At 41.4% G+C, this 27,201-nt stretch overlaps 2 protein-coding genes across 15 annotated transcripts in view; both read left to right on the top strand.

Moving 5' to 3' along the window:
- Positions 1–27,201, top strand: part of spata20 (spermatogenesis associated 20) — a 227,575-nt gene that overhangs the window by 179,625 nt on the left and 20,749 nt on the right. The window lies entirely within an intron of this gene.
- The window catches only part of cacna1g (calcium channel, voltage-dependent, T type, alpha 1G subunit), a 234,357-nt gene continuing 207,191 nt past the window's right edge, over positions 36–27,201 (top strand). For 8 of the 14 annotated variants that reach the window (XM_085170420.1, XM_085170419.1, XM_085170413.1 and 5 more), the window contains exon 1: positions 36–27,193. In XM_085170420.1, coding sequence (XP_085026546.1) covers positions 27,101–27,193 — 93 coding nt within the window. In that variant the 5' untranslated portion in view covers positions 36–27,100. The remainder of the gene's footprint in view (positions 27,194–27,201) is intronic. The other 6 variants (XM_085170417.1, XM_085170421.1, XM_085170424.1 and 3 more) reach the window with 4 other exon arrangements.

The following is a 27,201-nucleotide window of genomic DNA, read 5'->3' as shown; positions in this document are numbered from 1 at the left end:
AGCCCTGACTGTGAGAAAGGCGACATCTAACTGATTCTGATCCGCGGGTTGCACTGTGTTTACGTCTTTGTGCAGAAGCCGTGTTCCTGCTCTCATTTAATGTCTTAGCTGTTTGGTGGTTGTTGAAATTTTGTGAGATTTCACCAGAGATTCTGGCATTTCGGGCAAAATAAATTTATATTAAAAAAATCGATTCAGGATTTTAATGAATCAATTTTACGTTATCCAAGCCAGAATCGATTTTAATCGATAAATCGATTATAAAAACCCACCCCTAGTTCCAACCTTTATTCTTGTCAATCTTGCGATTTTATCGAGGACGTGACTGGCTGTAGAAAATATCTGGCATCTCCTCCAGACTTGCAATTTAAACCAAGATGGTGTCTGGAGATGCTTTCAGCGCTGGGGTACTTTAGGGATGATTAAACACTTACTCTCACACAAATACACAAACAGATACACACACGCACAACAGCTGTATGCTATATGATGGATCTTAGCATCCCACAAGGCGTAAGAAGAAGAGATAAAGTGGATCAATCTGTGCATGTGCGACCGTCTTTATGGACGTGTTTGCTCTTTGGTTCTGTCTATTGGCCTCACAACAGACGTACTACAGCTCTCGGGGAAATAGGGAGAGCTGTTTCTGATTACTTCCGCACAATGCGCAATGATAATCATGATGTTTGATTGTCTTTTCTTTCAGCGTGTAAGCACAGATTTTTCCACAAATAAACCAAAACCATGAGCATGATGAATAACGGCGAAGCCTCTCGGGTCTCACTAGCTCTACGCGTGAACTGAGTCACCTCATTTAGGAGCTTTGACCGACCGTGGCACATTTCATTCTGCGATCAATGGTCTGGGAGTTATAGGCAGAGGAGGTAGTCAGAGGTGGGGCACAGGGATGAAGGATACGTGGAAATACGCAGCGACCTGTCCCGCGATAGCCGGGAGAAGTTGCGCAGGGAGGATGATGCAGAGAGGGATGGACAGAAAGAGACAGGCGTTGAAAAGGAGGGAGAGGGATGGATGGAGACGCAGATAGAAAGTGACAGTCAGACAAAGGGGCGGAGGGACTTCAGCCTTCGTTGTCCGTCTCTGGATACAAGAAATCATGATCTGTGAGAGCGATGAAATTGTATTTATTCAAAGCATTATTGCTTTTGCGTCTGCCTCTTTGGGAAGTGATGCTGGCAGCTTTTCTTTACTTTGTGCACCTGTGGAAATGTCTCCGAGTTTCATTTTGACTTTTCTAAACTCCAATTTTTCTACTACCAAAGGAATGGTGGTGCAGTAGATTAGATATTAATCTAATCTGTGTTATAACAATCCATCACTTTGCATTTGTGTGACCTGGGTAGGTTTAGGGGTACGGATATGCTCAAGGGTATGTGGTCTTCTCTCCAATGACTCTGATGTATAGATAAGTGTAGTTAACAGAAAGATAACTGTGGCGCGTATAATGGGAGCGTGGACGCTGACATTTTGACTCTGTGTAAAGAATGCGTAAAGAATTTCTGTACAATGGTACACACAAAGCAGCAAACCCAAAGGCTAAAAGTTTAAGATAAAGTGGAAAGACTGCAATTCCTAGAATAGCTTGATGAGACTCAAAAGCAAGTCCTATAGACTCCCATGCTAAAGGCCCAAAATAAAAAAACACTAAAAGAAAAGCTTAGATTAAAAATGGCTTTGTTTTCTGTGAATATTGTCCACCTTTGACCTTCTATCTGGGGTGGGTGTGGCTCAGGAGGTAGAATGGGTTGTCGACCAATCAGAAGGACATCGGAGCGAATCCCAGGCTGCTCCAGTCTGCTGTCAACGCTTAATTAATATACTGAACCCAGATCAGTTACTCTTTAGTGAGTACAGTTCACCTGTATGCTTTATGTATGCTCAACAAACAGCTTTCCAACATATCGTGATCCTGAAAACATTTCTTAATAACATGATATTTACAATTACATAAGTCAAAATGGAAGTTAAAGTCTTGGAAGTCAAACATTATTATTTATGAACGCCTCAACCTTTATAAACACTAATGGCCCTGGTTTCACCAGATATAATTGACAGTACTGGAAATAAGACAACATGCCGCCTAGTATCATCGCACTTCAACCTTTTTAGGCATTTAATGCTGGAAAATGTCTTAGAGCCCACCTGAGAAGAAGCTGCAAGTGGAAATGTGAAGGTTGTACTGTCTGCAGTGGTAGAAAATAAGCACTCACGTACTTTGCTCATATACAATTTTGAGGTACTTCATTTGAGTATTCTCATGTTCTACTACTGCTCCCATAGCCCTCTGTGTTTTAGGGAGAAATATTGCACTTTTGACTCGTCTGGATTTGTTTGACAGCTACAGTTAGTAGTAATTTTGCAGCTGAAGGCTTATCCTAAAACAGATGCAGTATAATGACTTATTACCTCTGGAAATAATTTTCAAGTAATTATTTTAGGGTCAAAGTCCAAAATCAAAATATGTAATGTAATTTTTTTCTATTAAAAAAACACCTTTTTTTCTTCTTTTATAATATCCCCACAATCCATGTTTATTTTCCCATTACACTTCTATTTGTACCCACTTTACTGGATGTAATTTAAATGTAGCAGAATTTAAACGGACCTATATAATAATAAGCTAGCAAGTTCAAAATAACTTTATACCCATCCTGGACAGTGCCATACATAGACACTGCCTGCCACCATATTGTTGTTTTGGCACTAAAAGTTACCATATTTGGCTGAGAAGGTGAAGTGCTAAAGTATCAGGAAACAGTACACAGATCACCAAAGACCGCCTCACAAAACCTGCAGCACAAATGTCTTGGATAGTTTATCAGATAATTTCATTAAAAATGGTCCCAAAGGTAGTTTAACTGAGGTGAAGCTGAGCAGACAGGGGCCAACTACTGCTGTTTTTTACAACAGGGATGTCAAACATAAGGCCCGGGGCCCAGAATCAGCCCATCAAAGATCTAGCCCAGTCCCAATTTTGGACTTTTAACCATATTTTCCTATGTTTTACAGTTTTTCATGGTCATTTATACTGTACCAAAGTAATTAAGTTATTGATACTGTTTTTTTACAGTGTTTTTTTTACAAGCCAAATAGTTCTAGTTCTAGTACATTTCTTTAATTTACTACAGCAACATTTCTTTGTAATGTAGAAAAACTAAGATGTACTAATGTAATTGCACTTCTTTATCTTATATTAATATTAATATATCAGAGTGATTTAATGACCTAAAGATGTGGGCTGTACATGGCCGACAGTGTAAAATGAGTTTGATGTTGTTGCTTTACAATATCAAATGGATGTGTTAGCCACAGAGATCATGTAAGCATGTTGCTTTCATGGTATGGCACGGGCATTTAAACATAGACTGACTCCATGTTGGAGCCAGCCTCAGGTGCCCACTAAAGGAACTGCAGTGGCCTCTTAAAGCCTTATGTGTTGGCCTGACTAGTATAATGACAGAATACCCTGGGCTTGGGATCTTTTTAGTAAACTGCACGTATTCGTTGTTAAGAACGGACAGCTGTGGCCCTGTCACCTGGAGAGGCTCACATTTTAAGCTTAGTTTTTCCAGAAAATGAAAGAAAGTCTCGACGGTTTCAGGTTTTAGATAAATTTTAAAATGTAAACAAAGGAAAATCAACAGAGCTTAACAAAAGATTATCTTCCACCATCCTCCCATCTTGCTATCACATCACAGCACTCTCCTTTCGGCTTAATACCCAGAATAGTTTCAGAGTTTCCGACAAACCCGATGGTAAATCCCAAAGCTTTACAGGAATCCTCTGTTAATTAGGATTCACCTTGTGTGGAGCGGATTTTTTCGGATGGCACTGTGGAAAGAAATGCTCATTGAGCTAATGGAACAGAGAGTCTTAGTCTCTAAACACGTTTCATCCCTGCAGTGGAAGAGCGCTGTACGCCTCGGGCCCCTGCGGCTTTATACCTGCTGCCTCCACATCACTGCTCCCAGGTAGCTGCCCACACACATTTACTACTTTTGTGGAAAAGACAACAAGATGACTGTAGTGATGCAGCGGTGCATATAAATGGTGGCAGGCAACAGCTTCCATAAAGCCTTTCGGTTTCACAGCAGCTCTGTTAACTCTGTGCACAACGTCTTATCGATCACACATGGAATGCAAGCTGATAATTTAATGCATTAATAGTGAGGTGGATAGGCTCATGCGTGCAGATGTCAGCATCCCGGATCATAGATGCTGGGTTTGAGAAGAAAATAAAGCTGTTACCACGCTACAGATACGAGCGTGCACATTTATGTCTTAAAATAGCCTTCGCTGTTCGAGTGTTTGTTTGCAGATCAATGCCGTCCTCCTTGTGTTTGCCTCTGAATGAAAAGATTCAGGGATTAAACTACCACTTCTAAACCAAGGAGAAAGACGAAGACGAGAGAGATGAAGTGTGTGATAGACTGATGTAAAGTCCCAGAGGGAGAAAAAGTAGACCGGCGGTTTAATGAGAAGCCTAGCTCCAATGCAAATGGGAATTGATTGGTGCTGCTGACGTGTCAGGAGATACTTAACTCTGACAGGAGGTGAGGGTTTGTGTGTGAGTGTGTGGGCAAGGATGTGCTTTTGTCTTTTGTCTATCTTATGGTCACCACGTTATTGCTTTCATCTCCTTTACTTGTCACTTTATGAGCAACCTGCAGTTATTCTTTTGTCAGTGCTGATGGATTTTTGACACTTTTGCTTACGCACACATATTACTATCTTTTGGGTTTTTTTTAGGTTCCTTCTTCACTGAGAGCCACAAAGAAAGAATATGAAGCCTACAAGTGTTATTGTTCGAAATTTAGCGAGTTAGCTTCATTGTCTCATGTTAGCAGAAGTACCTATGGCTGCTGAGGGACCGTGTGTGACATTTAGAAAAGGCGAAGAAGCAAGGCCCTGTTGATCGATATACTCCAGTGTGCCACTGCAAATAAACAGACTTTCTTCCCCTAGGCCAAAACAGTATAGCAATATGGTGCCCCTGGGGTGCCATGGCTGTGAAAAAAGCATTTAAGAAAGCAATTATTCAGGTAAGAGGATATACACAGCTATTAAGAAACAGACTAAGGGTCATTTTCATTGACAGAAATTAATGGCGGTAATGAAAATGCCAAAAAGTATCAGTCAATCAAGGTCAGAGCTGTTGTTAACCGTTAACACCGGCGTGGCCTGTAAATGATTCGTAAAATTTCGTTTTTATGAACCGTCCTTTGTAGATTAACATCCTACAGCTCAGTCAAATCCTGTCATCTTTGCTCCCCCCCTATTTTTTATTCCTCAAAGCCAAGAGCCCTTTAAAAGTTAACAAAGTGGCCTTCAGCTCTCATTTGCGGACAGATCACTCATTAGGAGCTCCATTAGTGTCTTGTGTTGTGTGATCCCAGTGAATTAGCTGCAATCAAGCCGTCTTACTGATGCTAATCTGGAACAACTGAAAGAGGTTAGCCTAGCTGCTGCCGGCACTTCAGTTAAGAGCCGTGTGAGTCACTTAAACAGCTTTCAATACTGCAATTCAAAAGGCAATTTCTAGGGTACAGAAGGAAATATAAGTTGCACTGGCTTGCACTGGTTTCCAATAGCAGATATAATAGAGCCATTGGAGAAAATATTTAGATGCTAAAGGTCATCTATAGAGTAACTAGCTGTACAGAAATGGTAGAAAAAGGGCAACATAGAACAAGAATTTCCAGATAAATATGTCCTTTTAACTCAACAGCACAAAATTGTTGTAGAGCAAAGAATGGACAAGTTAAACATGCTAAAGCTAAAAAGGGTCATTGTGTGACTTTAACTGGTGTATTATACACTTGTTTACCTAAGGAGTTAGTGCAAATTCATATATGTGTATACGTACAGTATACGTATGGTAAATATGGCGTAAGCTAGTTTAATAGTCTAATAGCAGCTAGCTTGATTAGCCATGCAACTTGTGGCTAATCAATCTCTCTCTCTTGGAGCACATCTAAAACTTTCTACTTAAATTCTTTAACCTTCTTCGGTGACTCGGTGCAAAAAGTTTTAATGGTTTTTACCATGATTATATGTGGGACCATTTCTTAGGCCAATTTCAGGAACTTCCTGGAGTTTCCAATAGTTTCCTGGCAGTCGGTCCTTGCATTATTAATTGAGCTTTGGTGGAGCTGGGAGGAACATTTTGTTATCGTTGGACTGGGCCAGGTTGATTCTTTTCCACTGCTTCCAATTTGCTAAGCTAAGTGAATCAGCTCCTGGCTAACGTTTTTGGTTAAAGTTTATAAAAATCTGTTTGCAATTAAATAGAATAAAGGCCATCATCGGGTAAATTATCAGTCATTCAGTCATTTGCTCAAGAAGGTATTCTGTATTTCTGTGAGTGCACTGATGAATTCCTGAGTTATCATTATTTTTTTCAGATTTTAAAAAGAGTTTTTAGCTCAATGTTGCCAAGTGATACACAAAATTACATTGGTGTTCTATACCCAAATATTAAAAACAAGTTAGACGGTTAATAATATGTAACAAATATACAGTCACTTTGGCAAAAACAGAATTTAAAATGACTTAGTAAATGTAGTAAAAATAGAAACCAATGACAAATTAAATAATGCAATGCTCATTTTCTTGCTATAAAAGACTGAGGCAAATGCACTCACAATATTGCCTTTCGTCATGCTTGAGAGGCTTTTTGGGCTTCAGGAGAACAAAAACACTTCCACACACACCCATACTTCCAAATAAAAGCGTGATGCTACAGTTATCTCGCACTGCTGCAGGACATTAATGGCTATTAGCCAACCGCTGGTATTTACTCAGCACCCATTAGGGCTGATTGTTAGCCTATGTGGCTAATTAGCATTCCCCAGCTGGCTCTTTCACTCTGTTATTAGGGCCCTCTTATCCACTAGGCGCTACACTCAAAAATCTATCTGTAATGTGCATCTATCCCATCTAACTGACTTCCATGTTTAGCTCTGTGGCTATTAGCAGAATCGCTAATGATCTTCACACAAGTCCAGAGACTTTATCGCTTCAAGGCTGCTTATAATCAATCTTGATCTTTACCACCAGGCTCATAAAAACTTCTCCTTGTATTTGCCATGAGCGTTAAAGCTTCATAAAGATGGAGAACAAAAACCCACTTCCTACATGATTCTGACTGTGGTCAGAACTATTGTTGTCCCCGTTAGCAGGTGGCTGTTTCACTGAGAAACAGATCAAACAAATGCAAATTAAACAGGTGCCCGGCAGTTTGGGTAGTAACACCTAAGCAGAAAATAGATATGTGATAGAAAACTCATGAAACAAATTGCCTTCAAAGGATCTAGTAGTGATTATGGGGCTTTTGGAAGTGTTTGAGCATTCAGTTTCATTCAAACGCAGCTGAATCAGAAACTTCACAAAGCCACCAGAGGGACCTTCAAATATGAAGCAGACTCATTACCCTGTTGCATTAAAAGTGAAGACTGAACACTGAGGAAAGATAAGTCATGATGTAATTTTTCACTATCATGTCCTGGTTCCATTTTTTCCGTAATAATAAATAAATGAATAAAAGGGAGTATTGGCTCCCCAGTGTTTGTCAGAACAAAGAAATGCATGCTCTAATTGTGCTGTAGATCTCCCTTTCTCTGTCTCGCTCCCCTCTTGCTAGTCTCTGTTTCTGTGTCAAAGGCACATTGTTTGTGCCGCGTACACCTGGGAAGGCATCGGCTACTTCACACAGTGCAGCCCTGGGAACCCCAGAGAGCTGACTGCTCCTCATAATTCCCACAGCTTTTATTCCCCTGGTTACAGATGAGGCTCAGTTAATGTGTGTATCATTGTTTTATGATACAGATGTTCGCAAAATGGTTGTTTGGGGCATGTGTGTTGCAGAAGCAGCAAGTGTGTTTCCTACTAGAGCTTCCATAAGTTTAAAGTATCCTGTGACAAAAATGCAGAAATGTGCCCTCGTGTTGGTCTCGGTTCATAGATGGTTGGGTTTGGTTGGTGCTTGCTCATGCTTTTTCAGGTGCATGTTGGTAAAACTCAGGCCTACATTTCCACGGCCTTTGTATTTTGCGTGTTTGTTTCCTGTTTTATTTTGAAAACATTTTTCCTCGTATTTCTCAGTTGACTTGACTTCCTGTTTTTGTCTTGTTCCGCATGTGATCCCTTCATTATTTCCATATCCATGTTTTCATAATCGTTGGATGCCAAAACTGGAATTAACATCAGGCTATTGACTCAGTCCAAGAAGGTTTTGTGGATTTTACCAAAAGAGACCCCAAAATACAGGTTTTGATATTACAGGCAGTCAGTTTAAGCCACCGGTTTCCATTCAGTATGGTCTGCATAAAGTGACTTAGCAAAGGAACAAGGAACTCCTTATTGATACTTATTGAAAATCAACAGTTGTGGTAAACTCCTTACGTCTTTTCAATGTTCTAAAGACTGCTTCTTGTTTGTTTCTATTCTTTGGATTTTCCTTCATCACCTAATCTTTCCCCAGCTCTTTCTCCATTCATCTTTCTTTCCACCCACTTCTGTTTTCTCCCCTATTGCTTGCTGGTGTTCCCTCATTACAGGGGCTCGCCGGTGGCTGCTTCCCCCCGCTGCACTTCTCTGTGCGGGCTGCACACAGATTCTGTGTGTGTGCAGCTGGGTGTGTGCTTGGCGTTGTTGTCGTAGCTCAGTTGGCTGGAAAAAAATGAAAAATCGTATATTGCTTTAGTTTGTTTTTATTCTTTTTGTCAAGAGATATGTCTAAAGATTAAAAGAAGACACTTTTTTTGTATGGATGACTTAATTATTATTAAATCCATTTCCATTCGGGAGGGAAAAAGCTTTCCGTTTTGTTAAACTAAGAAGAAAAAAAAACAGCCAATCAAAGCACTCGGTGCCGCTTTAAAGACATGCCATTGGTCAAACATCCAATTTTGAGACACATGATATTCCTGCTGCATCTCTGCATGTGTGTGTTTGTCTAATCACAGCCATATGTTTACACATTCCTGTACTGTACATAACATCAACACACACTCGCAGCTCACGATGCCCAAACACAAAGATGCCGACTCCGTTGCCATAGAAACCGGATCCTAGCCAATAACTAGAAGCAGCCTTCTCGGGAGTGTAAACATTTTGTTTGTTGTCATGGAGAAATGGATACTGTTTGCATGCCACGTAACTTTTTTTGTTTTTTTCCTGATTTGTGCGTGTGTGACCTTCGCCGCGTTGCCCGAGGGTGCACAGGAGAGAGCCAGAGAAGATCAGGGCCTTGGTGGTGTATTAATACCAGCACAGATTTATGGCACTCGCAGTGTGGTGTGCTTTTAGGTGGAGAGATGCTCCAGCTGACACCACGTGTTCTGGACTGGCTGGCGGTTGCGGTTTGGAGCTGACAGCTGATGGCTGCTGGCTTTGTACTGGCGTGCAGGTCTGGGGAAGAGGTTATTTAGGGTTGCTCTCCAATAACTGTTTGTTCTCGCTTGGCTTTTGCCACACGCTTTAACTTTATGACAAAGACAGCACCACCGCAGTGGGAGAAGACATTCAAAAGGAGCTTGTGAGCTCAAAGATTTAAATTTGCTGTTGCATTCGCAACCTCCTTATGGAAGTCGGCTTGTTCTCTTCCTCCTTTTCTTTCCCTTTCTGATCCTGGCAGGGGCCAACAACAACACAGACCTGGGATTTTTATATAGCTACAGAGAAAGTTTTGAGTCATCCAACACTTAATATCCACAAGGCATTCTCTGAGATTGGCAAAGCTTTTAGAGTCACTGGGGTTTATAGGCTCTTTCTTTCCCTCAAACTCGCTCCCCTCGCCTACCTTGCTCTCCCCTTTCTGAGAAGCAGTTGGAGCCTATAGCCATGGCTTATTTGCTTTGTATAATGGGCTGCTCAGTGCCAGAGGATTGGCTTGGCTAGAAGTAGAGACCGGAGGAGAAGAGAAAGTAGAGTCAAGGGGGGGAGACAAAGCAGAGCTTTGCTCTGTGAAGACTGCTGTTCTGGGCCTGTGGCTTCCCAGGTCTCTATTGTAATGACTGTATCTGTGTGCATTAGCATGAAGTAGTGGTCACGAGCTGCAACCAAGTGGAGACTGGGCATACTCAGTGCCCACCAGACATCAAACCACCCTGCCTGCCCTACTTATTATATACTTTTTGATGGCAAGAAAGGGTCTACCTCTCTTGCTAATGTCTTGGCGATGAGAATACACCCATGTGTTTGAAGTATGGGGAGGAAAAGCTGGCCTTCACAGTAAATATGAGGTTTTTAAGGCTTGGTTTTTGGTTAAGGTTTGATTTGAAGCCTGTAGTGGTTACAGTCAAGGTAGGGAAAGTCTCAGACACATGAAGTTAAGTCACTCCTTAGTAACAAAACTAAGTTAAATGGTGTGATTGTTGTGTGGGTTACCTTACGCTGGTGTTGTAATACAGCACATGTTAGCTGTGTGTCTTTAAAGTAAGTTAATGCTGATGCAGTCACATCACATCTGATGTTATGGAAATTTCATACTGACACAGGATGCTTTCATAGCTATTAAACTGATTTTGTTTAGAGCAGACTGTGTTGTAGTAGGGTAGACAAAGTCAGCTGCAGGCAACAACTTATGATCCTCCCAGTTCTTTTAGATGTATAAAATGTTTTCATTGCTCAAGCAGAGTGAAGCTATACAAGAAATAGTCCATTTACCATTTTCCCGTGTTGTTAGTCAAAGGCTTCTTTTCCTTCATTCACAATAAGGTTCTGAAATGTTCCAGCTTCTAAAGGGATAGAAACATCCTTGTATCCCTTAGCAAAAATGAAGGGGCATTTTGTCGAAACCTGAGGTTTTGGCAAAGTAACAGGCCCTTGCTATGAGGAGGAACCTTATGTTTTGCATAAAGATGGTTAAAAACAATTGCACTTCCAACAAAACACCTTGAAATGAGCTTTGGTCCCCATGTAGCTGCTTAGTAGCTATATTTAACTGCTCCGCTCTGAGTAAGATAGCACCTATCTGTACTGTAGGTGTGTGTGTGTGTGTGTGGTAGTGTGCCTACAACCCAAGAACTAAACTTAACATCTCTCTCAACATTAGAAATATATTTCAGTACTAAACCTTTCCACTACCTCTCCCCCGGCGTCTGCAGTTTGAAAAATGTTTCCTTGTGATTCACCAGCTTATCAGCCTCCATCTACCTCACAGGGACATCGCCGTTATCAAAGTCAGAAAGAGATGCTACTGTCCGTGATTTGCGACAGACCATTCTAATACTCCTTTAATCCTTATTTTGAACATGACAGCAGGAGACAGGCAGAACAAGCTGCTCTGGGCTCCTTTAATAATGTTCACATGAGAGGAAGGCACAGACTGAGAAATTGGAGCGACAGTGCACATTGTTGCTGGTACACAGGTGTGAGAGGGACTTCAAGCTTGTCATAGAAACATTTTTTATTCAAGATTAAAGTTACAATCTTTGTCAAGTTAAATAAAGGGAATTGAGGAAAGCAGTGTAGTAGGTGAGTATGAAGTACAGCGTGACATCCTCTGAAGCAGTGGTTCACTTGAGGTCCACTTACTGGACTTGGTTCTTTCAGAAAAGTAGGTCAGGCATTGGAAACCCAGCCCCAGGTACCAGGGATAATACAGAATTATCTTCTAATCAACATTATACAATTTTGGTTTCTGTTCAAAGCGTTTTACTGTTTCTTTTGAGGAGTTACATCAGTTTTTAAGCTTAAATATCGTTTCCCATTGTTAGAACTGATTGCTAATTAGCTTTTCCTAGCCCTCTAAATATTTGGACCGTGTTTCAACATATGAAAGTCCTCGATATCCTGCCTATGAAAGCTTTCATGTGTGCTCATTTTTATTAAGTGTGTGTGTGTGTGTGAGTGAGAGAGAGAGAGGGAGCGTGGGTGTGTGTGTTTGTGTGCGTTTGTGCAGATTACAGTAGCGTGCCTCCGCTAACCTCCCTGCTATTAGCCTGTGTTCTGTTCCGGGGCCAGATTAGCTGCATTGATAAAGCTGACCTCCTGTTAATCATGCTGATTCTGGCACTGTGCTGCATTTTTCTCATATCGTCATTTCCCTCCATTTGCATATTTTCAATTCTTCACTTCTATTTTTCCTTTTTGTCCTTTGCCTTTTTTTCTCTCATTTTCTTGCTAGCTGACCTCTTGCTAACCTGTCTGTGCTTTACAAGGTGTGTTTTCCTTTTTCTCTCCCTTTCAGAATTAAGGGTCTATTTGTTTGCTGTGGCATTTAAATGGGTTTCCTAAGGACACGTTTATGTGTGCATGTTTTTGTGTGTGTTTGTCTATGTGTGTGTGCGTGCATTTGGTGCGTATTCCAGTGAAGTGAAGGAGATGGGGCTCTAAATATATTTGAATACAATAGCAGTGACCGGGTGCAAGCGATAGAGACAGAGAGAAGGACCGAGGGACTGATTGTGTCGATGCTTAATTATCGAGAAGCTCCAGGAAACTGAAACACTGCCTGAGCTCTTGCCTCGTTTAACACACTTGTCTGTCACTTAAACTTCCTTCCATACCAGATGCATCTTAAAACATCTGAGGATATGTTTGGATGTCAGCCTACAACAGGCTGTTTTCAATTTCAGCTATTTATGGCGAAAGCATATGCTCTGCATTTGTGTATGTGAAAACTCCCTCAAGAGGATTAAAGCTTTATTTAACCTTCAGATCAATTATTCGTTGTTCATTTTGGTTTATCTCAATCACTTTTTGCCTGTTTATGATCTTTCATCAGTTCTCCATCTCTGTTTTTATGCTTGTTTTTCAAAATTGGTGTAGCCCTGTTTCGAAGCCTCAGTCTTTAGTTTTATTTGGAGCCAGAAGTGACCAAGTTTGGAAACAGTGGAGTGCTAAGTTACTGGCTAATGCTAGCAAGCTTGTTTAGAAATCTGCATAAACAGGCATGGGTACAGAAAAACGAATGATTTCACAAGCCAAAACTGAAGAACAGACCTCTTTTAGTATAAATATTAGTTCAATAACACCAGAATAAAAGTAGAATGTGGACCTCCCTACTTCTAGGAAAAAGTGGTTTTGGTTGCTTAGAACTGCATTTGGTGACTGATTGCATGGAGTTGTGTTGAGTGTAATGTGTTACAGTAATCACATTACATTTTTCAGCAATGCAGTAACCTAACACACTACTGTATTACATTCAATAATTACAATACAGTTACAATTATATAGTTAGTTGGGTTCATCAGTTGCTAGGTGGTTAGAAAAACCCCCTCATCAAACAGATGAGCTTTTTTTCTTCCTGTGAACTTGTGCTACTGTCAGATCATTTCAGTTGCTGTGCAGGAGGATAAAATTGGTGGTTAGACTATTGCTTTTGAAGACTGCAGATATTGACATTTTTTATTATAATTGCACAAAAGGACGAGCGTGATGGTAAGGTGTAAACTGCATCTAGGAACCAGAAACAACCAGTCATTATGCTGCTAACTGCAGTGGCAAAGACTGCATGCTAACACAGAGCTAGCCAGGAACCCAGAGTAATGTTAAAGCTGAGTGCATGCTGACCCCAGCCCAGCAGCCAGCCTGCCTTTTGTTAACTCCCATCCTCTGTCTTAACCTGTTAGTGATTTTATTACAGTGATATCACCGTTTTGCCGGTTTGCATCTTTGCTTTGTGTTGCTGACTTTGTGTTCATACTTGTTCATACAGAAAGATTTAAATTTGTCAGCCATTTTTGATCATAAGACAGTTGCACGGATTGTAACAGTCTGCAGAAAGTTTTTTCAGCTTTCAAGACTGGAGCTGACTGGTATGAGGTATTAGTGACAGAGACTAGTCTCAAGTGGTGACTCGAGGAACTGCAGCTATTCTTTAAGCCCAAGGACTGGGAAAGGATGCACCTCTCTCTCTCTCTGTTTGTGTGTGTGTGTGTGTGTGTGTGTGTGTGTGCGTGTGTGTGCGTGTGTGCGTATGTGTGTGCTCTCTGCTTTCTGTAGGTCACTCTGCCTTCAAACAAATTTATATACTCTCTGTATATGTGCTTTCTGTTTCCCTGGTGTGCGAAAGCTTTTGCCATCCTCACACACATACCGTACTCGTGAATGAGCCAGTTCATCATGTCAATTAGAATGACAGAGATGGTGCTGCATCTTACCCGACGGACACACATCTGCTAGTTCATAGTCTGGAGGGCGCTTACTGACCGCAGGTGTTTCTGTCTGTGTGGTGTCTATTTTACTTGTACTTTAATAGATTTGACTATATTGTCGTTTTCTGTCACTTTCACATCAAAGGATCATTGCAGTCACATGAATGAGTTCCTTCTTTTGTTAAATTGTTTGACTAAATTATACAGTTTGCTTCCTATATAGAAAGTTATAATACGTTCCTGTAAATGTAGTTTATTATTTTGTTATGGATGTAATGGTGGGCTAAGAAAGGACTTATCTTTGTATGAAGAACCCTAACCCCTAACCCTAGATCTTGGACATTTGATCTCTGAGAGCCTAGATCAGTGTCTCCCAACCTTTTGAAGCCCTGGCACATATTTCACATTTGAAAAATCACACGGCACACCACCAAACAAAAATGTCACAAAAAGCATATTGATAATTTTTCCCCGCGCTCCAGGCAGAGTGGAATTGGCTCGGTATGTCCCCAGTATACCTTTTTTGATTATTTTGACCACTACTCATGCTAGGGCCTTCATCTGGGTTTGAATTTTCTCCAGGACGCAGGCCAGATTGTCTACTTTTTCTTTTCAAATATTTTTCTATTGCTATTACACCCTGCTCACAGCATGACTATTATGTAATTTCTTCTTCATCTTCTTCTGTTTGACTGGCAGTCGGCAACCCATTTAATTAGAACCGCTACTACTGCCCTCTAGTGGAAGAGATTGTAATTGTTCTTCCTCACCCAGATCGCTTAGAGTACTAGTCAAGTGGAACCAGATAATCTTCGACAGCACACCTGATCATTTCTCACGGCACACCTATGTGCCGCGGCACAGTGGTTGGGAAACATTGGCCTAGGAAGCTGACCTCAGTGTAGTAAGGTGGAAAGCAATATCTTGGTGAGAACAACTGATAGGTGAACTGGTGAAGTAAACTCTTACTAAATCTGTTACATATATTAGAAAAATCATTATGGCGCTGTCATTGCCGACCGAACCCTCGGGTGGTTGGCACTTTTCTCCGAGGAGTTTGGATGTTGTGCCTGTGCCTGTTAGGTTATTTGTTAATTCTCAATTGCACGGGTGTGACTCTAACACAGAGCTGTTGTATCGTTATGATGTCCAGATTGTCCAGAGTATAAATCAGCAAACAGGATATTTTAGTAAAAAACAACAACAACAAAAACTCTGTGACTCCAGTTTAGGGTTCAGTCTAACTATCCATATATTTTATGTGGCAGTAGGTGGTTTTCTCTGAATGTGTTCCTCTTCCAGTTGCCTGGAAGATTCTAAGAGATTGATGATTTAACTATATTGCTCTCACCTTGTGCTTACTCACACTGGTGAACTCAATAGCATAATCCCTCTGCATTACTCCAAGCGTGAACAGCAAAGTGGCGTAATCGCTGCCGAGGATGGCGATTACACTCGGCATTAGAGATTCCCCGTTACATAAGTGGCACACGAGAGGTTACTCTGCCTTTGGATAACTGCTGGTTTGACAATCTTAGATGTGTGGGTGAAAAAAAAAACAACCTTTGACTGAGCAAATAATGGACATCATAAAAGTATACTGCAAAAATTAGCATATCTGAAGCAGCAGTGGAACGAAATACTGTTCCAACCTGAGATGTGCTGTAGTACAGTGTAGTCTTTTCTTCTGCCTGCACCCTGACTGTAGTGAAGATATTGATATTTCCTCCCATTGCGTCACCAAGGCAGCTGCTATAGTAGTGTAAAATCTCTCTCCCACTCCTTTTATTCTCTATTTCTTGACTCTAAAAAAAAATTTTCTTACTTTTATTTAATTGGATAGAAGACTAATATTTTTCTTCTCTGTGTTGTAGTTATGGCTGGATGCACAAAAACGGTAAATCTAGTCATTCATGGTTATTTCAAGTAGATCATCTCTAAATCCAGTTATATGACAAATGCAATAAACCAGCCTTGGCAGATAGTTAAGGCTAAAAATTAATGGAGCATAGTTCATTTTCTAGATGGTAATTGAAGATGTTGCTAAAAAAAAAATGTTAGACATCTCAGACTTTCCAACACCTCCCTCAAAGTTCTGCTCGGTAGCTGCGACAACTCTGCCCATCGCCTCAGCTACAGATACCACAGCAATAGAGATGTGACTTCACAATACTTCCCAATGAAAGCCTGCGTTGCTAAGCAACTCGCAGTCCGCAGTGGCAAGATACAGGGGTGTTTCCTGGCTGATGAGAGTTATATATGTGTGTGTCTGTGTGTGTGCATGTGCAGAAACTGCTTGTGCTGCGAGCTTAATAGAAACCCTATACCCCCGCATTTTCAATGTAAAACTCACATGTAACAGGCTGACTGCAGCTTAAATGATGCTGTGCATATCCACAAGGGGACATTTTGGAAGACGAGCTGGTTTTGGTACGGATCTTAACGAGGCAACCAGATAGTGAAGTCAGCCTTTTCTTTCACCACTCTCACATCAAAATTGAGTCTGCGTTGTCTCAGTATAATAGTTGGTGTACTGAACGCATCCATATTCATGAGCGAGGAGCTCGGAAGAAAGTTGCAGCGGATTTAAATAGACAGCAAGTTGGAGCGAGGGATGAATTTATCAATAATGTAAGCTACTAAAAGTTTCATGTTGTTTGCTGTCACCCATATTCCCTCATGGGAAATCGTTTGGTCAGCTATCAAGCCCTCAACTCTCCCCTGCGCACACAAATGATTGCTGAGGTGCTACGGCAAAATGCTTTGTAGTGACATTAAACTGATAAGTTTGGCCCCGACTTCCTCGCTGTCTCCTTCTTCTTTCTTAGTCTTTCACATTTGGCCCCATGTACACTTTCTTTCATTCTCCACTTTTTTTGTTACAACCCAACCCCAGAAATCCATCCTATCCCCCCCCCCCCCCCCCCCCCCCCCCCCCATCCATCCTTCTCTCTGAGCTCTTTTACAACCCGTGGTAGCCGCTGATACAGCCAGTGCAACAATATGCTCCTATTTCTCTTAACCTCCTGACTCAGGATACTGATAAAGCTTGTCAGCAAGCGGGATTTTCCACACTGTGAGCCGGGACGCTACTCTTTAACACATTAGCCTTTCGCTAGGAGTCATGCCCGAAGCAACACATTTACGAGCACAGTGCTCATTTGAACTAATAACTCAGAAAAACATGCTGACAGCATGCAGCAGAGCAAAGTATTTTATGACCTCGTATGATTTGTTTTGTCTAACTTTTTGTCTTTCTGGGTTTTGGAGACATTGGAACAGTTCAGCAAAACTGACAAATTTACAAAATGCATTTATTAAAAGCAACCTGCACTAACCTGCAGCGTCAAATGATTGCAGTTACTCATCACTGAGACAGGCTGTTAATTAACTTTCCCCACCTGTAACCCGATCTCGTGGAAGTATTTCAGATGACCACAACCTCTTCAAAGGGCAGCGCTGACAGCCTGAAAACAATTCAGAATGAAAGTAGAATACATTGTCATTCCAGAAAGTCCTCTATGACTGTTCTTCTCCGATGCCAGCCACCAATAACAGGCTTTGCATTAGGATATCGGAAGTGTAGTGATAGGGGCTCAAAAAGAGTGGCGTTAGGAGTGACAGGCCTGTGCCCACTTGCCAGAATCCCATGCGTTACACACACTGCCAAAGGAAAACTTGTGCACCACTGTGGTACATCAAAAGCTTTGACATAATGCTATTATCCAAATAGCACTCTTGAATGAAGGGCTCGATTTGGAACGGTTCATGGTGGACACTACAATTCCTTGGAGGTGCAAGAGGTGGAGGTTTAAAGTATGGTGGTGTTTTGAATCGGCAGCACGGTGGCACGGTGGTTAGCACTGTTGCCGCACAGCAAGAAGGTCCTGAGTTCAATTCCACCATCAGGCCGGGGTCTTTCTGTGTGGAGTTTGCATGTTCTCCCCGTGTTTGCGTGGGTTCCCTCCGGGTACTCCGGCTTCCTCCCACCATCCAAAGACATGCAGCTTGTGGGGATAGGTTAATTGGATAATCCAAATTGCCACTGGGTGTGAATGTGCGAGTGAATGTGAGTGCGAATGGTTGTCTGTCCCTGTGTGTTGGCCCTTCGACAGACTGGCGACCTGTCCAGGGTGTACCCCGCCTCTCGCCCTATGACAGCTGAGATAGGCTCCAGGGCCCCCCGCGACCCTGAAAAGGATACGCGGAAGCGAATGGATGGATGGTGTTTTGAATCAGACAGAAGTTGATCACGATGGTGAAAACTCCCAGGTGCCAGTGATATAGATGACCCTCTGGTATAATTTCTACTCATAAGTTAAGCAAATAAAGCTGCAAAATTTACCCGTCCTTTCTACAAACCTCTTAACTCTACAGCCCTTATTTGGTTAGCTTTTAAAAACAAATCTGTGGCGGCACGGTGGTTAGCACTGTTGCCTCACAGCAAGAAGGTCCTGAGTTCTTTCTGTGTGGCGTTTGTGTGCGTTCTCCGTGTACTCCAGCTTCCTCCCACAGTCCAATGACATGCGGTTAATGGGGATAGGTTAATTGGAAACAATTGCCCATAGGTGTGAATGATTTTCTCTGTTCATGTGTTAGCCCGGGGACAGCCTGGCGAAGTGTCCAGGGTGTACCCTGCCTCTCGCCCTAAGACAGCTGGGATAGGCTCCAGCGGAGGCGAATGGATGTTTTTTCTGTGGACACTTCTTTTATTTCTTAGAGACTAGCTGCCTGTTTTTTCTAAGATGGAGGCTAAGTTGAAAACAGCTGTTCCAATGTTTCAAGATATTGTTTTATTCAGGCATTTCATAGTTCGATGAATCGTGTCTTACCTTATAACTTATGCTTTAACTACCCTTTCCAGGCAGCAAAAACTACTATCTTGGAATACATCCTAAGGTGCTAATGCTAAACTTGTAGTTGAAATTGTTGAAACTTCAAAGAAGCCAGCAATCATTATTATTCTCCAAAATCTGGATCTTTGATCATCTCTGCCTCTACAGATCAATAACTGTTGGTAATTTTTATTCATGACCATGAATTTTCTCCAACTTTTAACACGACATTGTTCTGCCTAATCTTTTCTAAACCTTAAAAATACAAATGGCAAATCCAAGACTTCTCTCTAAAGCACCTGTCCTGTTTAGCTGCTTGTCTTAGATGCTGTGCAGTGTACTACTGGACCACCACTTCTAGATTCCTTCTTTAAGGAAACTGTAATCTCAGATTTTCATATAAGACAAAGGCTTTTGTAGATACACCACTACATTAACATTCCCGTGCTCAGTTGTGGAACAGGAAGACAGCCAAAGAACTGTCATCGATTTTTCTCACAAAGTGGCATTTTTCATGAGGATCTCACAAAGAAAGACAAATAAATAAAGATGTATAAATGCATGCATATCCGTGAGCATGCATGCACATATTTATGCACAATGACGGAGATGGATTGTGAATTACAAAGGGCTGCAGCAGTCACCCTCAATATTTCATGAACATCCTTTCACTTTCAGTTCTCTCTTTTTTTATTCTGACATGTTCAGCACTCTTTTTTCCAAAAAAAGGTTTTATTTTTGTCAGTCTCCTCCCTGAAAAAAGCTGGGCTAAGGGAGTGCAAACAGGAAACGGGGGGGAAAAGCGATCACAGAGAAAGAAAAAGAAGCTTTGACGCATTTGGAGAAAGGGGGATTGATGGGAGACGAGCAGAAAAGGTGAGGCAGTAGCAGCGCCTGTCTCTGAACAGAGATGAACCTCACTTTTCACCCACAGATACCTTCCTTCCTGCTTTGTGCACATTCACATGTGCCGGCTTTGTAAAGTTTACTCTTGGAAGAAAAGGCATTGCAACCCCGAGGAGACAAAGACAAAAACAAGGCTGGTTGTCATGATTGGTAAAGGCGAAAATGGTTTCGTAATATAGCGAGGCCACTGAAGATAAGCACCAAGGAAGGAGAGAGCGATTTTAATGTCAGCATTTCTCTTCACAGCGGCCATTTTATAATCATCTCCCTGGTGATTTCCTGTCAGACATAAAAAGTTTCTATTTCCTCACCTCGTTCCAACTAAGTTTGGCTGAATTTAAACTTTTAGATTTGTAGAGTTCATGAGTTCGTATGTTTCAAGTTGTTCAAATCTGAGATAAATCCTCAATTGAGGTTTCACAACAGGAGTCCTATTGCAAAGGGGGGGGGGGGGGGGCATCACTGACACGATCAGGTTTGGGGTTCCCAGGAAGTTAATCTGCTTTTGCCCAGCCGCTGGTTTGTTCTGTCTTTGTAGCATTTAGATTCACATTAATAAGAGTCCAAGAGCTCATGTTCGCCTTCAGGGATCCGCGACATATAAGAGTTGATTAATTTGCCTCTGTTTCATGATAGTGGTCATGTCAGTAATAATAATTGCATCCTTCAGTCCTGTGGTATTACTTCCTCATGGCTCTGAATATCCTCTTGTACTTGACATAAAGATATGCATGTCAGGGATGGGTGAATAACAGTCCACAAATCTAGATGGTAGACTCCCCATTTCTCATCATCTCCTTCAACTCTGTTATTCCTCCTCTTCCAAGTACAGAATAAATCGAGCCTTATTTCAAAGCAGTATCTGGCTTCCTTTTCTCACCTGGCTCCGTTCCCTTTCTTTAGCCCCGTTTCTCATGTTCACCTACCTTATCTGCTTCCTTTCCTTTCTACTTTCTCCTGCTGTTTCCATCCCGACTGCCTTTTCTTGCACCTCGCTGGAACCTTTTAATAAAGGAACGCACGCACATGTTCAGCTGAATGTCACTGCATTGGCCCAGCTCCCGCTCCGTCTCTCAGCTGCTTCCTGTGCCTAACACCTTGCTGATGTTGGGCTTGGCCTTTGCCGTACTTGAACTTCAGAGAAGAGTGAGTTTTAATCAAGACGACGTGGCTTTTCACATCCTCTTTCAGAGCCACTTTTGACTTTGATCTGAATTCCTTTCATGAGCATAATGGAGAGTTGGGAAGCCTGAATTTCACTAGGTTGCATCAAGCAAATCGTCCCAGTTCTGCAATGTACAAAGTAAGCAATATTCAAGCTGCTATAGCTTCCATTGAGTATTGGTGATTGGTGGGAGATTGGTGCAACCTATTGTTAACGTATGTATTGTCTGAGAGTTGTACTATTGTAGTGATAATCTTATAAAGAAAAGGGCAAGGCTAAAATTACATAAGGAAGTCAAAGGAACAGAATCTAGTTCATGATTCTTAATTTATTGTTTAGCTAGATGTGTTAGTGTATTCTCTTTTTCCGATTTCTCATGAATTTTGCTCAAATTGCTTACTTTTTGCCTTTTATGTTCAGTTTGTAACAAAACACTTCACTTCCTGTCTTTGCAACACCAGCAAATTTGTTAGGCTCATTTTTTTCTAGTCACGACCACTTCAGTCAAAATAGGACTGCCATTCCATCTGAAGGCATTTAGGTGTGGCAGAATTGCTTTGTTCTGGCTAGTCTCCCCAAACTAGGTACATATATGAAAAGTTTTGTGCAGGGTGGTCCACATCCTTGTCCTACCATGCACATGCATGAAGAAATCAGAAGCCTCTCAGAGAACACCGCAGGCATCCCCAAAAGTTGATTCTGTTCATCTGGACGTAGGTTTTCAGTGGGAGAAACATTTCGTCACTCATCCAAGTGACTTCTTCAGTCTCAGCTGACTGCAGGTTTCCCCGATCTTATGAACAGTACATTTGCACAATGACTGAAACTAGCACCACTGAATGAACAATGGGCTGGGAAGTCAGTTCCTTGATCATTAATATGCAACTTCTCATGACCATTGATCAACAACCACTGATCAAAGCTCATTGATCAAAGACCACTAATCAATGGCCACAAAGAGGCCATTGCAGAAGAAGCAGGACGTGTAAAGGTCTTATCAGCCCAAAGGAAACGTGCTAACAGGCATCTGCTGATTCTTAAGGTAATGTTTGTTAACACTGTGATCAGTTGATCTGCTGGGATTGGCAGATGAGCTTGACTCCGTGGCCTACCAGATTTATTTGCATGCGCTCTTTTTAGTCTTTTAGCCTCTACACATCAACTTCCACATATTATTTTTAACCTTTAAGCAGCTTAAAACTTATTAAAATCATCTATCTATCAATCGATCCGTGTGTGTTGTGTCCATCTAAAATTATGTCCATAAATTGCATACATTAAACCCAAGCCTTTTTTTACCTTTTCAGTCTGGAAAACCTGGAAACTGAAATATATTTAAGTTGTGTAAGATAAGGTATAGCACGTTCAGTATTTGCACATGCATCTTTTATTATATAGCTGTTTCACCCAACTGTAGTATCGTGTCAAGAATTCCCCGAGTGAAAGATATAGATTTGGAGAGAACATACGAAGAGCGAAGGCCAACCGGTATGTGTGGAGATGGGCAAGGCGGAGATGGATGCAGAACCACGTCTTGTGTGAATTATAGTAAACACAATGAATAATATCTATTCAGAGAGTCTCGTCTATATCGATCGCTCTCAGAGTGCATGTGTGCACCTTATCTCATCCTGCTGAGGATTCATTTCCCTACTCTCATGAAAGAAATAAGAGGTGGAAGGAAATTGATGACAAGGGTAGAAACTTTCTTTTGCAACAAACTTTGCTCTTTTTTAAAAAAAAATTTCTAACTTATTTCTGCTAACATACACGCACAGATGTAAAGTTCATATGTACATACATTGATTTCTGCGTGAGATTATTAGGGCACAGAGTCAGCTGAGTGATGTAGCGAGACAGGGGAAGACACAACACTTGCATATTGTTTTTTTTTTTCCACTAGTCAAGAAGAACTTAACTAAAGAGGGAAAGGGGGGAGCATGCACGCTGTGTTTGTATGTGTAAGAAAGAAGAAAGGCATTGAAGAACCCAAGAGAGCAGAATACTTGGTGCTGATGAGTTTGATTATGTTGCCTCTCACATAAAGCTGTTGTTGTGTGTGTTTTCATGTGTGTGCCTGTGGTGTAGAGCATGTGTGCTCCTTGCTTTCAGAGTTTTGACAGAGCATATCCCCGTGTATCTTTCCTCTAATTGAATCCATCCCTCAGGGTGTCACCGCTTGTTTATATGCTGACACCATGAAGGTGCGTATGTGTGTGTGTGTGGTTTCACAATAAAGGCAGTAAATTGCAAACTTTCTGCCCTTATTGTTTAATTATAGCCCAGCAGCTGGAGAGTCAGAGGAAGAGAACAAGGGCAGAAGAGGAAGCGTTATTGATTGCATTAGTCAGATTATTCATATTTAATGTTTTGCTTTATCTCTGTCTCACTACATAAACCCCCTCCTCTGCCTTTTCTTTATGCCTCCCTGTTATAAATCCACCTCATTGTCTTGTAAGACCTCTAGTAAACAATATTTTGTATGCATCAGTAAAACCTGCCCTTTACATCTTCACCTTTCAAAAGGTTTCCCTGAATTTTGAGTTGTTATTAACTAAAAAATTATTATATTTATAATCCTTTGTCCTTTAAAGGAGGACAAAGCACATACATTTAAAGACGTTTCTATATATTTTACAGTGACAATTTGACTTATAGTCTATAAAATTAAGTGTGTACTCTGTTGGAGCAAGTTGTAATCAGAGGATAATAAGCAATTATAATATATAGCGTATATGCTAGCAGAAACAGTGCCTGAAGCATTTATTCAGCGCTTGCTAACATTAGCTACTGTCAGACATCAAAAGCTGCTGGCTGTAGTAGACCAAGGCTAGCTACAAACAAACCACTAAACACTCAGACACAAACTCACAGAACAGGTGTTCTGTGTCTTTCAGTGAATATCCATTATACGCCCCCAGAGGCTTAGTCAGCAGACTAGCCAGTGGGAGCTAGCCTGTTTTTCCTGTCTAACTCCAGAGGAAAAGCTGCTAATTGGGGATGCTAACTAAGGCTGCCTGTTACACAGTTGTAGACCATGTAGCACAGAGTGCGTCTTAGCAGAACTAAAGATGCTGAAAGATGCTGTATATTTGAGCTACAGAGTCAGATGGTAATTATTTTGTAATCAGGTTATTACTGATTACAGTAATAACCTTTCACTAGTTAAGAGAACCATTAAACATTGCAGAAGCCCTAACTAAGTTTTTTAATTAAAACACAAAATACAAGCTTGCATTGTTTTTTTAAAAAAATATTATACGTGTTTTTTCGAGTACCTTCTTTTAAATGTCCGTTTATGCTTGTTGGTTTCATATCGGCATATACACATAAAGAGATCGACAGTGAATCCCTGAAATTTGGTAACATAACAGGGGAAGGAAATAATTGTTTAAGGTGAACAATCGAAGCTGCTACCAACTGGAACGAACAATGCTATTTGATTGAGACGGGGTGTTTAAAGGGTTTAACTATGTAACCAGCTCTATCTCTCCAAACCTCAACCTTCCTCTGTATTGATTTAAAACTGCAGCAAAATGGCAGCCTTGCTAAATAACAGATAATATAAAGTCTCCATTGAACCACCTATAGCGTGAGCCACTAAGGATCTATAAAAATATCCATCCATTGATTTGTAGCTAGTGTAGCTACTAACCAGCAAAGGGGAACATCAGATTGCCTAAGGTCTTGGGTATCTGTTGATACCTGTTGCCTGTTGAGGGATTCCTAACCCTGCACATGCTTTCCAGGAAGGGCACTTTGAAATAGTCCAGTAGTATAACAATCAAGCCTTGGTTGGCCTGAGTAGATATTAAGAAGTGAGTCTAGGTTTAGTTTTTTTTATGCTAATTTTAAATCATGTTTCAAATTTTGTTCACTCGTTTTGTTTGTTTGTTTTTTCTTTCCAGTCATTAGTTAGGCGTCAGGCCCTAGAGACCAGTCTGCAACCTGCTGGTAATCTCCAGTTGTGGGACATGATGTGTATTACACAACTGGTTGGCGAGCGGTTGCCGGCTGTCACCAGGTGAAATTGGTCACTTGCTTCACTAAAGCATTTGCCCACTGCAGGTATTTTTTCTTCGTAGGTTACTAATGCAATTTACATTTAAACCTGCTGTACAACAAAACATTTTCCTATTCTCCTCTCTCCATAACGTTTATATATAATGGTAATTTGTTGGCCAATGAGATAATAAAATTTCTAGCTAGTTTTGTCTGGAGCTTGAAGGAGCTTTATGAGGATGTATGGAGAAACCTAGCGATAATGGTTTGCGCTGGTGAAGACTGCTAATATCAGTGGCTTAAACAAACAAGCCCATAGAGCTCATTATTTTTAATTAGCCCCGCCTTCTTCTGCCTTAACTGCAAAGACATGCTGGCGCTGCCATAGTGTCGATTCCAGTTTGCACTCTTTAAAACTTTTAGTGCCACTCTTCTCAAAGTAGAGGCCCTCGTGGCTGAGCTTTTGTTTCCTGCTTAATGATCCCGCTCCATGTACTGACTGATCTTTTTAATTGCATCCCTTTGGACTCAGAACTTTCTCTGCATTCTCCAGTGTGTGACATAATCAGGCACAGCCTTCCAGATGCAACAATCATTATCCAAGTGATGCTACCGAGGCTTCCTTTGGACACAGACTTAAATATCCAGCCTACATCAATCAATACTCCTGTTAAGAATTGTTTGGAACTACCAAAGATTGTTGTATTCTTGAATGCTTCTGCGTAGCACAGGTAATACTTCGTGTCAATTAATGGAGGCAGTCAAATTCCTGATTTCTTATTTTTATGTATCTGAAACATTTAAGAGTGACAAAAAAAAAGGAAATCAGGAACATCCACACACGTACTCATCATCTAACAGATGCATTGGGGGTAACTTTGGGTTCAGTACTGTGACCAACGATCCCTGAGCACATGGACTGTAGGAGCCCAGGATTGATCCAACAAACTTCAGCTACCACCTGAGCCACAGCCCAGAAGAACGAATTCAAGGCTGCTTAGCTGAGACGTTTGAGATTCTTTTCTACTTCGTGTAAAGCAATCAAGCCAGCGGAGGCTTATTTGGACGAGCACAACAGAGGGTTGTTTAAAATTCTCTGTTTCACCATTGTCATCCATCCTGCTCTTGCTTTTCTGCGTTGACAGGGCATGCTGACCCAGCTTCATAATGGGTCAGTGGGATGAACGAGCAAGTGGCGACTAATGCGATAAAAGACAGACAAGTCATTTGTCCTCACGGCCTGCATGCACACTTTTACACACCACTCCTTCCATTCACATGTGTGAAATGCTCACACTTGGACACACACACACATATGACAAACTGTTTTCTTTCTGTCTAACATTGTTAGCCAGACTGGATGCAGGGTGCTGCCTGCAGGTGTAGTGCCATCTATAATACGAGTGGTGTGTGTTTGTTTGCATGCATTCAGTAAAAATGCGGTGTGGTTTTGTGTGTGTGTGTGTGTGTTTATTGAAACCGTATTACCATAATCTGTGTTTAGTCTCATCATTGATTGGTGTCACATTGCTATAGCTGGCATTTAGCCTAACCACATTAGGTCTGCCCACTTCGACCCCACAGTCAATAAAACTCATGCGCTATGCATCAAGATGTCGCCACGTTCACTAACTGTAGACTTCATCCTCCTTCTAGTCAACTTTCCAGTCTTCCAGCATCTGCCTTTGTCATCTTTTGTTCCGCCTCAGACGATCTCATCTAAAGTGCCTATCCATCTCCCTCGCTAACACCCTGAACAGTTTCCAACGTGCCTTCCTAACAGATCTTTGGTTAAGAGAAATGAGAGCAGTGACTGCCCTCTGTACAGTTACAAGCAAGCTTTCCTATTTCCCAATTTTTCCTTCTTGGCTTGTTCTCCTCTCAGAAACAGCTTTTGATATAAAGAGATAAACATGCATCACTTTGTCAGATGAGGCTGGGATAATGAGGTCACTGGAGAAAGCCTTGAGAAATGCATATTTTTCTGCCGATTGTCACTGTAAGCTGCTGTCATCTCTCTGTGTTATATTCCTTAACTGCTGTTCTGCACATGGTTCGAGCGAGCGTCCATGCTGGTGATCCTGCTGAACTGTGTGACACTGGGCATGTTTCATCCCTGTGAAGACATCAACTGTGACTCGGAGAGGTGCAAGATCTTACAGGTAAGGCT

The sequence above is a fragment of the Neolamprologus multifasciatus genome, chromosome 8 (genome assembly GCF_963576455.1).
Source record: "Neolamprologus multifasciatus chromosome 8, fNeoMul1.2, whole genome shotgun sequence".
In the NCBI taxonomy this organism is placed as follows: Eukaryota; Metazoa; Chordata; class Actinopteri; order Cichliformes; family Cichlidae; genus Neolamprologus; species Neolamprologus multifasciatus.
Note: the sequence above shows the minus strand (reverse complement) of the source record. Positions and strands in the feature narration are given on the sequence as shown.